This window comes from Coregonus clupeaformis, unplaced genomic scaffold (genome assembly GCF_020615455.1).
Source record: "Coregonus clupeaformis isolate EN_2021a unplaced genomic scaffold, ASM2061545v1 scaf0105, whole genome shotgun sequence".
NCBI classification, from domain to species: Eukaryota; Metazoa; Chordata; class Actinopteri; order Salmoniformes; family Salmonidae; genus Coregonus; species Coregonus clupeaformis.
In genome coordinates, this window is record NW_025533560.1 from 532,501 (window position 1) to 544,675 (window position 12,175).

General features: G+C 43.6%; 1 protein-coding gene across 1 annotated transcript in view; it reads left to right on the forward strand.

Annotated features, from left to right (window-relative positions):
* Nucleotides 1–11,130, forward strand: part of ak5 (adenylate kinase 5) — a 204,959-nt gene extending 193,829 nt beyond the window's left edge. Inside the window, exons 12-14 of the mRNA XM_041895479.2 lie at nt 778–894; nt 3,538–3,747; nt 10,162–11,130. Coding sequence (XP_041751413.2) covers nt 778–894; nt 3,538–3,747; nt 10,162–10,227 — 393 coding nt within the window. The 3' untranslated portion in view covers nt 10,228–11,130. The remainder of the gene's footprint in view (nt 1–777; nt 895–3,537; nt 3,748–10,161) is intronic.
* The last annotated feature ends 1,045 nt before the right edge of the window (nt 11,131–12,175 follow it).

The following is a 12,175-nucleotide window of genomic DNA, read 5'->3' on the forward strand; positions in this document are numbered from 1 at the left end:
AAAAAAGAAAGAAAAAAATACTACCAACTCTCCAGATCCTGCAGCCATGTCCAAAAACCAACTTGTGTCTCAGACAGAAAGACAGAGATCAGTTCATGTAAGATAGTGCTGCTGCTTCTCTCATCACTGACCCTAGGCCCCTGGGGGGGACGAGACAGAACCTTTAGCATCACTGACCCTAGGCCCCTGGGGGGGAAGAGACAGATCCTTTAGCATCACTGACCCTAGGCCCCTGGGGGGAAAATACAGAACCTTTCTGTGTCTCTGTCTCTGTCTGTGTCTCATAATGTGCCTCAGTCATTGTATCGTTCCAAAATGATGGAGTACGAAGCCAAAACTACAAATAATGTGTCACTGTCCCAATGCTTTTGGAGCTCACTGTACTGACAGCTGTTCCCTGTGTGTCTGTGTGTGTGTCTGTGTGTGTGTGTGTGTGTGTGCAGGGTCACAAGCAGTGCATTACTCCAGGGTTAGGGATACTCTACCATGACAAACAGTAACTAACACCCCGGGGTCTCGGTCTCTCACACACACAGTACAAACTACAGTTATGTCATGCTCAACTCTAGCTCAGCTTTAGCTCTGCCACAAACGGCTGTATTATCATGGTGCTGGATGAGAAATTATAAGATGTTGACTTGATCAAATGGTACAGTATAGTTGCCTAGCAACACAGCTGTAAAGGGCAACTACCTACCTGATTATTCTATGTGAACTACTTTCAATATCAGCCATCTGACTTTTGATGTGTGTGTCTGTGTGTGTGTGTGTTCCCAGGACACGCTGCTGGAGCTGCTATGTGAGTGTGTGACCTTATCTCTGCGGCACGGGAGGGGCGTACTCGTAACCAACTTCCCCCGAGACCTACGACAAGCTCTGGAATATGAAGCTAAGGTACAGAGAGAGAATGGAGGGAAGAGACAGGAGACAAGGATGGGTGGGAGGGAGAGAGAGAGAGAGAGAAAGAGAGAGAGAGAGAGAGAGAAGGGGGGGAGGGGGAGAGAGAGAAAGAGAGAGAGAGAGAAAGAAAGAGAGAGAGAGAGAGGGGGAGGGAGAGAGAGAGAGGTGGAGGGATAGAGAGAGAGAGGGAGAAAGAGAGAGAGAGAGAGAGAGGGGAGGGAGAGAGAGAGAGAGAGAAAGAGAGAGAGAGAGAAAGAGAGAGAGAGAGAGAGAGAGAGAAGGGGGGAGGGGGAGAGAGAGAGAGACAGAGAGAGAGAGAGAAAGAAAGAGAGAGAGAGAGAGAGAGAGAGAGGGGGGAGAGAGAGAGAGGTGGAGGGATAGAGAGAGAGGGAGAAAGAGAGAGAGAGGGAGAAAGAGAGAGAGGGAGGGAGAGAGAGAGGTGGAGGGAGAGAGAGAGAGAGAGGTGGAGGGTTAGAGAGAGAGAGAGGGAGGCAGAGAGAGAGAGAGGGAGAAAGAGAGAGAGAGGGAGAAAGAGAGAGAGAGGGAGGCAGAGAGAGAAAGAGAGAGAGAGGGGGAGGGAGAGAGAGAGAGAGAGGAAGAGAGAGGAAAGTGGAGGAGAGAGAATTTCTCCGCTTGAGGCCCCCCCATGCTCATGCGTCAGTCGAATTAACATAATAAATACAATAAATCATAATCCGTCTGTTTAAGCTAGAGATATGTTTTTTGGTCAGCGTTCCGCATCTGCGTTGAAACATGGCAGAGCTACAGAGCTGTTTGTCAGACCAGGAGACATCCTGAAAATTGGTCTTCTCACGAATATGTCTGTAGCATCCGAACGGTTTGGGATACACATTAATATGACCCCTCTATGGCAAGATGAGACTCTCCCAAACATGATGCAGTTCTCCCTTTTGCTCTATGACCCTCACAAATGTCACGGAACCTGTCTGAAGGTAACCTGGTACCGGGCTGAAAAAACGAAAGGAAGTGAATAGGGCAAATTCACGTCAAAGGTATACATGTCATTCCACATAATTAATATAATCCACGTTTTTCTCATAATAGTAGAAACAAGTGTCATTAAATCACCCACAGACTGGTTCATAATGGAAAGTGTTCATGTGCATTGTTTCACGCGATATGATTGCAAACGTGACTTTCATTAATATTAAGCGAGACAATAAAATAATAACAAATCTCATTAGCAATAGAACGGCAAAAATCTTACCAGACTTGATACATATCAATCAAACAGTGTTTATTAAAAATAGACACTTACAAACAAATACAAGAACATGTTTCAGATAAAAACAAGACATAGATTTATCAATAATGGCTGTTGATGCCTAAAAGGCTTTCAACCGTCTTGAATGGCTTTTCTATTCAAAACTTTGGAAGCTTTCAACTTTCCAGCTGAGATAATAAATGTAATAAAAAATATTATATAAAATGCCCTAAAGCAAAAATATACACAAATAATACATTATCTGATGAAATTGCTTTCGACAGGGGCACAAGACAGGGATGTCCCCTCTCCCCTCTCCTGTTTGCACTGGCAATTGAACCGCTTGCAGAAAGAATTAAGACAGGACCCAAACGTAACAGGTATCAGTATTGATAAACATGAATATACTTATTTGTAGATGATCTCCTGATACGCCTGACCAATATTGAAAACTCAATTCCCCCTTGTTAAACAATAATAATGGCAATAGGATTTTTTTTAACAATAACTCATGATGTACAGCAATCCTTTAAGTTACCCACAAACATTATCAAATACTTAAGATGCTTAATAAGTGACAACAAACAACATATATATAGATAACTTTATCCCATCACTCAACAATATGAAAGCAGACCTAATTAAATGGATCTATCTTCCCATAAATCTTAAAAGGTAGAATAAACCTCTTCAGAAATGGCACGGCTCTCAAAGTTTGTATATTTATTCTCGATAATACCAATTACCCCATCGAAGACATTCTTTTAAAAAGTAAACTTGGTCATAACAGACTTTATAAAATAATAATGTTACAGAGGCATAAATATCTGTAACATTCTCATTCATCATTGTTCACGATTCATTCAGGAATTATTATTATAATTATTTAATATTATTATTTAAATTACTATCTGTAATCATGGTAGAATATATTATATTCTTGTTTACAATAAAAGTGACTCCAAAATGACACAATACATTATTTATCATTCATTTCTATCGGGCACAAAATAATCTGAAACACAACCAAAAACAAACAGCAAATGCGTCCAACAAGTTTGTTGAGTCACAAGCTTAATGTAGTCATTGCTTGCTAGGAATATGGGACCAAATACTAAACTTTTGACTACTTTAATACACATATAAGTGTAGAATTTGTCCCAATACTTTCGGTCTCCTAAAATGGGGGGGATTATGTACAAAAAGCGCTGTAATTTCTAAACGGCTGACAGTCTTTAACCTCATAGTATCAATCATTGTATCGTTCCAAAATGATGGAGTACGGAGCCAAAACAACAAATAATGTGTCACTGTCCCAATGCTTTTGGAGCTCACTGTACTGACAGCTATTCCCTGTGTGTATGTGTGTGTGTGTGTGTGTGTGTGTGTGTGTGTGTGTGTGTGTGTCTCAGATAGGGGAACCCAGCGCTGTGGTGCTGTTGGACTGTTCCCCTGACACTATGTTCTCCAGGCTGCAGTGTCGTGGCCTGTCCCGCTCCGCCACCCAAACCACAGGCTGCCTCCCGGAGAGAGCAAGAGACACCAGCAGGAGGGTAGAGGGATTCACCAGCAACTGCCAACCTGTGACATCACACTACGAAACCAGGAGGCTCCTGCACAAGGTGAGTCAGGTGCTAAGGTCCGATTCTCTACCCTTCATCCGAAAGTGTATACTTGTTCACTTCCCTTCAAAGAAAATAAGTGGTATAAGAAACATGGTGGAACTCCCTCTAGCCCTGGTGGAACTCCCTCTAGCCCTGGTGGAACTCCCTCTAGCCCTGGTGAAACTCCCTCTAGCCCTGGTGAAACTCCCTCTAGCCCTGGTGGAACTCCCTCTAGCCCTGGTGAAACTCCCTCTAGCCCTGGTGAAACTCCCTCTAGCCCTGGTGGAACTCCCTCTAGCCCTGGTGGAACTCCCTCTAGCCCTGGTGGAACTCCCTCTAGCCCTGGTGGAACTCCCTCTAGCCCTGGTGGAACTCCCTCTAGCCCTGGTGGAACTCCCTCTAGCCCTGGTGGAACTCCCTCTAGCCCTGGTGGAACTCCCTCTAGCCCTGGTGGAACTCCCTCTAGCCCTGGTGAAACTCCCTCTAGCCCTGGTGAAACTCCCTCTAGCCCTGGTGAAACTCCCTCTAGCCCTGGTGGAACTCCCTCTAGCCCTGGTGAAACTCCCTCTAGCCCTGGTGGAACTCCTCTAGCCCTGGTGGAACTCCCCTCTAGCCCTGGTGGAACTCCCTCTAGCCCTGGTGGAACTCCCTCTAGCCCTGGTGGAACTCCCTCTAGCCCTGGTGGAACTCCCTCTAGCCCTGGTGGAACTCCCTCTAGCCCTGGTGGAACTCCCTCTAGCCCTGGTGGAACTCCCTCTAGCCCTGGTGAGAGAGGGACCTACTACTAATAAATGTACATTTCAGGAGAAAGGAGGTATTATCGCAAACAGTACACATCAACACTCAAAACGTACACATCAACACTCAAACCGTACACATCAACACTCAAACCTTTACACATCAACACTCAAAACGTACACATCAACCCGTACACATCAACACTCAACCCGTACACATCAACACTCAAACCGTACACATCAACACTCAAACCGTACACATCAACACTCAAAACAGCCGGCCGTGACCAGGAGACCAATGAGGCGGTGCACAAGGGAGGGTTTGGCCGGCTGGGATTTCCTTGTCCCATCGCGCTCTTGCCACTCCTTGTGGCGGGCCTGGCGCCTCCAAGCTTCGGTCGCCAGCTGGACGGTGTTTCCTCCGACACAGTGGTGCGGCTGGCTTCCGGGTTAAGCGATTAGTGTGTCAAGAAGCAATATGGCTTGGCAGGGTCGTGTTTTGGAGGACGCATGGCTTTCGTCATTCGCCTCTCCCGAGTCTGTAGGGGAGTTGCAGCAACGGGACAAGATTGTAACTACCAATTGGATATCACGAAAAAGGGGTAAAATTACAACTAAAAATATATATATATATATATATATATATATATATATTTTAATTGCTTTGCCACATTTTTTGCAGTATTACTTTAGTGACTTGTTGCAAACATGATGCATGTTTTTGGAATATTTGTGTTCTGTACAGGCTTCCTTCTTTTCACTCTGTCATTTAGGTTAGTATTGTGGAGTAACTACAATGTTGTTGATCCATCCTCAGTTTTCTCCTATCACAGCCATTAAAATCTCTGTAACTGTTTTAAGTCAACATTGGCCTCATGGTGAAATCCTTGAGTGGTTTCCTTCCTTTCTGGCAAATTAGTTAATTTTAAATTCAGGCTGTAACACAACAAAATGTGGAAGAAGTCAAGGGGTGTGAATACTTTCTGAAGGCACTGTAGGTGTGTTTGTTGTGTCGGTATGCGGGTGTGTGTTACAGTGGCTTGTGAAAGTATTCACCCCCCTTGGCATTTTTCCTATTTTGTTGCCATACAACCTGGAATTAAAATTGATTTTTTGGGGGGTTTGTATCATTTGATTTACACAACATGCCTACCACTTTGAAGATGCAAAATATTTTTTCTTGTGAAACAAACATGAAATAAGACAAAAAAACAGAAAACTTGAGCGTGCATAACTATTCACCCCCCCAAAGTCAATACTTTGTAGAGGCACCTTTTGCAGCAATTACAGATGCAAGTCTCTTGGGGTATGTCTCTATAAGCTTGGCACATCTAGCCACTGGGATTTTTGCCCATTCTTCAAGGCAAAACTTCTCCAGCTCCTTCAAGTTGGATGGGTTCCGCTGGTGTACAGCAATCTTTAAGTCATACCACAGATTCTCAATTGGATTGAGGTCTGGGCTTTGACTAGGCCATTCCAAGACATGTAAATGTTTCCCCTTAAACCACTCGAGTGTTGCTTTAGCAGTATGCTTAGGGTCATTGTCCTGCTGGAAGGTGAACCTCGGTCCCAGTCTCAAATCTCTGGAAGACTGAAACAGGATTTCCTCAAGAATTTCCCTGTATTTAGCGTCATCCATAATTTCTTCAATTCTGACCAGTTTCCCAGTCCCTGCCGATGAAAAACATCCCCACAGCATAATGCTGCCACCACCATGCTTCACTGTGGGTATGATGTTCTCGGGGTGATGAGAGGTGTTGGTTTTGCACCAGACATAGCTTTTTCCTTGATGGCCAAAAAGCTCAATTTTTGTTTCATCTGACCAGAGTACCTTCTTCCATATGTTTGGGGAGTGTCCCACATGCCTTTTGGCGAACACCAAACGTGTTTGCTTATTTTTTTCTTTAAGCAATGGCTTTTTTTCTGGCCACTCTTCTGTAAAGCCCAGCTCTGTGGAGTGTATGGCTTAAAGTGGTCCTATGGATAGATACTCCAATCTCCGCTGTGGAGCTTTGCAGCTCCTTCAGGATTATCAATGGTCTCTTTGTTGCCTCTCTGATTAATGCCCTCCTTGCCTGGTCCGTGAGTTTTGGTGGGCGGCCCTCTCTTGGCAGGTTTGTTGTGGTGCCATATTTTTCAATTTTTTAAATAATGGATTTAATGGTGCTCCGTGGGATGTTCAAAGTTTCGGATATTTTTCTATAACCCAACCCTGATCTGTACTTCTCCACAACTTTGTCCCTGACCTGTTTGGAGAGTTCCTTGGTCTTCATGGTGCTTGGTGGTGCCCCTTGCTTAGTGGTGTTGCAGACTCTGGGGCCTTTCAGAACAGGTGTATATATACTGAGATCATGTGACACTAAGATTGCACACAGGTGGACTTTATTTAACTAATTATGTGACTTCTGAAGGTAATTGGTTGCACCAGATCTTATTTAGGGGCTTCATAGCAAAGGGGTGAATACATATGCACGCACCACTTGTCCGTTATTTATTTTTTAGAATTTTGTTAAACAAGTTATTTTTTTCATTTCACTTCACCAATTTGGACTATTTTGTGTATGTCCATTATATGAAATCCAAATAAAAATCTATTTAATTTACAGGTTGTAATGCAACAAAATAGGAAAAACACCAAGGGGGATGAATACTTTGGCAAGGCACTGTATATGTGTGTATGTGCGTATGTAGTGAATGTTTTGGGACAGTACATACAGTGCATTCAGAAAGTATTCAGACCCCTTGACTTTTTCAACATTTTGTTACGTTACAGCCTTATTCAAAAATGTTAGTTTTTTTAAAATCCTCAGCAATCTACACACAATACCGGATAATGACAAAGCAAAAACAGTAAAAAAATAAAATAAAAAATTAGCAACAAAAAAAAAAAATACAGATAAAGATTTAAGTAAGTATTCAGACCCTTTGCTATGAGAGTCGAAATTGAGCTCAGGTGCTTCCTGTTTTCATTGATCATCCTTGAGATGTTTCTACCACTTGATTGGAGTCCACCTGTGGCACAGATTTGGGGAAGGGTACCAAAACATTTCTGCAGCATTGAAGGTCCCCAAGACCACAGTGGCCTCCATCAGTGAAGTTTGGAACCACCAAGACTCTTCCTAGAGCTGGCCGCCCGGCCAAACTGAGCATTCGGGGGAGAAGGGCCTTGGTCAGGGAGGTGACCAAGAACCCGATGGTCACTCTGACAGAGCTCTAGAGTACCTCTGTGGAGATGGGAGAACCTTCCAGAAGGACAACCATCTCTGCAGCACTCCACCAATCAGGCCTTTATGGTAGAGTGGCCAGATGGAAGCCACTCCTCAGTAAAAGGCACATGACAGTCCACTTGGAGTTTGCCAAAAGGCACCTAAAGGACTCTCAGACCATGAGAAACAAGATTCTCTGGTCTGATGAAACCAAGATTGAACTCTGACCTAAATGCCAAGCGTCACGTCTGGAGGAAACCTGCCACCATCCCTACAGTGAAGCATGGTGGTGGCAGCATCATGCTGTGGGGATGTTTTTCAACGGCAGGGACTGGGAGACTAGTTAGGATTGAGGGAAAGATGAACGGAGCAAAGTACAGAGAGATCCTTGATGAAAACCTGCTCCAGAGCGCTCAGGACCTCAGACTGGGGCGAAGGTCCACCTTCCAACAGGACAACGACCCTAAGCACACAGCCAAGACAACGCAGGAGTGGCTTCGGGACAAGTCTCTGAATGTCCTTGAGTGGCCCAGCCAGAGCCCGGACTTGAACCCAATCGAACATCTCTGGAGAGACCTGAAAATAGCTGTGCAACAACGCTCCCCATCCAACCTGACAGAGCTTGAGAGGATCTGCAGAGAAGAATGGGAGAAACTCCCCAAATACAGGTGTGCCAAGCTTGTAGCGTCATACCCAAGAAGACTCGAGGCTGTAAACGCTGCCAAAGGTTCTTCAACAAAGCACTGAGTAAAGGGTCTGAATACTTATGTAAATGTCATATTTCCGTTTTTTATTTTCTAAAAAACCTGTTTTTGCTCTGTCATTATGGGGTATTGTGTGTAGATTGAGGATTTTATTTTATCAATTTTATAATAAGGCTGTAACGTAACAAAATGTTGAAAAAGTCAAGGGGTCTGAATACTTTCCGAATGCACTGTATAGTCTAGTGAGTGTGCTTAGGGTCAATGCAAGATAGAGTCAGTGCAGATAGTTTGGGTCTGGCTACTTAGTGGTCTTATGGCTTGGGGGTAGAAGCTGTCTCTGAGCCTGTTGGTCCGGTCAGCTCCTTGGTCTTGCTCACGTTGAGGGAGAGGTTGTTGTCCTGGCACCACACTGCCAGGTCTCTGACCTCCTCCCTATAGGCTGTCTCATTGCAGTCGGTGATCAGGCCTACCACCATTGTGACGTCAGCAAACTTGATGATGGTTTTGGAGTGGTGCATGGCCACGCAGTCGTGGGTGAACAGGGAGTACAGGAGGGGATTAAGGACACACCCCTGAGGGCCCCCCGTGTTGAGGGTCAGCGTGTGGGGATGTGTTGTTGCCCTATCCTCACCACCTGGGCCCGGCCCATCAGGATATCCAGGACCCAGCTGCAGAGGGAGAGGTTCAGACCCAGAGTCCCTAGCTTAGTGATGAGCTTGAAGGGGACTATAGTGTAGAACGCTGAACTGTAGTCAATCAACAGTATTCCCCTCTTGTCCAGGTGGAAGTGTGAAGTGCAATTGAGATTGCTTCATCTGTAGATCTCTTGGGGGTATGTGAATTGGAGTGGGTCCAGGGTGTCTGGGATGATGGCGTTGATGTGTGTCATGACCAGCCTTTCAAAGCACTTCATAACTACAGATGTGAGCGCTACGGGGTGATAGTCTTTTAGGCAGGTTACCTCGGAGCTCTTGGGAACAGGGACAATAGTGGTCAGTTTGAAACATGTTGGGATTACAGACTAGGATAGATTGAATATATCTGTGAAGAAACTTGCCAGCTGGTCTGTGTATGCTTTGAGAACACGCCCTGGTATTCCCGGCGGCCTTGTGATTGTTAACGTGTTTAAACGTTTTGCTCACATCGGCCACGGAGAGTGAGACACAGTCATCCTTAGCCGGATACAGAGCTCTCAACAATGAAAGAAAAAAAAACTAAATAATTTAATAGATGGACGAAATCACTCAGTGGACGTTTAGGAGAAAATTCTCTGTTACCAGTTAATATGAAATAGCGCCAATATTGTACGGTCACTAAGTATGATCATATTTATTTTACAGTTATAAGAAATATGAAATCTTATAGTAAGTCATTTATATTTTGATTGTTACTATATTTAGAAAGGATTTCAATCATTTCAAGCCCTATTGCCCCACTTTTGTTGAATAGGAAAATAAATCATATTATTTTCTTCATATTTTCATAATATTTGTACTATGTATTTGAGCGTGTGTCCTCAAAAGTGAGTACACCTCAGCAATTTATAACTATTTTGACCAGAAGGTGAGTTCCAGACCTTTCTAAAACTATGAAACATTAACAGTTATTGTTTATGGCCATCTCATGAAAAATTAATACTTTTAGGTCTGTTTAGGTGGAAATCTAAAATGTTGCCCTATATTTCCAGAGGTTAAAAGGTGCATTGTTGGCTGTCTAACACATTGCTATATAACAAGCCTTGCATTGAATCCTGATCTTCGTTTGTTTTCATGTGTTTTCCCCCAGATTGATGCAGAGAGGCCTCCTGAAGAGGTGTTTGCTCAGATCTGTCAGGCCTTGGACTCCTGCTAGAGGAACCATCACTGCTACCGCCCCGGATGTCTAACTACTGCTACTGCTGTTCCCAGGGCTCTGAACTACTCTCCTCCTAAGATGCCTCCCAAATGGCCCCCTATTTCCTGCACAGTGCACTACTTTTGACCAAAGCCCTATGAAAGCCCTGTTCCCTATATGGAGCACTACCTTCTACCAGATCCCTATGGGCCCTGGTCAACGGTAGTGCACTAGATAGGGAACAGGATGCCATTTGGGACCCAACCCTACTGGCCTGTGCCAACCCTACTGGCCTGTGCCAACCCTACTGGCCTGTGCCAACTCCGCTACTCGGAAGAGACCTGGCTACAAGACTCACTCTCTCAGACACAGACACACACACACACACACAGACACACACACACACTCTCTCAGACACACACACACACACACACATACAGACACACACACACACACACACACACACAGACTCACTCTCTCAGACACGTTTAGAAAGAGAAATCACTCAAATGCATGTCTTGGAAATACATTGTATATCTATCTATGCTGCAGTGGGAACAACTCATGTATTTGTAACCAGTGATGTAGTGGTAAAAAATATATATATGCTTAAACGGTGATCGCCTTTCGTGGTGAGTTAAGTAACGCTCCTTATATTTTCAAAAAATGTTCCGCAATAAATATTATTATTATTATTATTATATTACGCTTGCAAAACTGCATTTATCCTCCACTGAACCACTGCTTGGACACTAAAGAGGCTTTAACGTGTGACTAATTAGAACTACACTACAGATAGTGTACTTGGTAACAGTATAATATTGTACACTACATACCGCTGCAGTCTATCCCAATCTGTTGAATACACCGTAACGCTGCCTGCTGTGTGTGTGTCAGAGTGTGTGTGTATGTTAGTGTTCGTGTGTGTGTGTATATATATATATATATATATATATATATATATATATATATATATATATATATATATATGTGTGTGTGTGTGTGTGTGTGTATGTGTAGTGTTCGTGTGTGTATATATATATATATATATATATATGTGTATGTGTGTGTGTGTGTGTGTGTATGTTAGTGTTCGTGTGTGTGTCAGTGTGTGTGTGTATACAGTACCAGTCAAACGTTTGGACACACCTACTCATTCAAGGGTTTTTCTTTATTTTTACTATTTTCTTCACGTGATTCCATATGTGTGACTACGTGATTCCATATGTGTTACTACGTGATTCCATATGTGTGACTACGTGATTCCATATGTGTGACTACGTGATTCCATATGTGTTACTACGTGATTCCATATGTGTGACTACGTGATTCCATATGTGTGACTACGTGATTCCATATGTGTGACTACGTGATTCCATATGTGTGACTACGTGATTCCATGTGTGACTACGTGATTCCATATGTGTGACTACGTGATTCCATATGTGTGACTACGTGATTCCATATGTGTTACTACGTGATTCCATGTGTGACTACGTGATTCCATATGTGTGACTACGTGATTCCATATGTGTGACTACGTGATTCCATATGTGTGACTACGTGATTCCATATGTGTGACTACGTGATTCCATATGTGTGACTACGTGATTCCATATGTGTGACTACGTGATTCCATATGTGTGACTACGTGATTCCATATGTGTGACTACGTGATTCCATGTGTGACTACGTGATTCCATATGTGTTACTACGTGATTCCATATGTGTGACTACGTGATTCCATGTGTGACTACGTGATTCCATATGTGTGACTACGTGATTCCATATGTGTGACTACGTGATTACATATGTGTTACTACGTGATTCCATATGTGTGACTACGTGATTCCATATGTGTGACTACGTGATTCCATATGTGTGACTACGTGATTCCATATGTGTGACTACGTGATTCCATATGTGTTATTTCATAGTTTTGATGTCTTCACTATTATTCTACAAT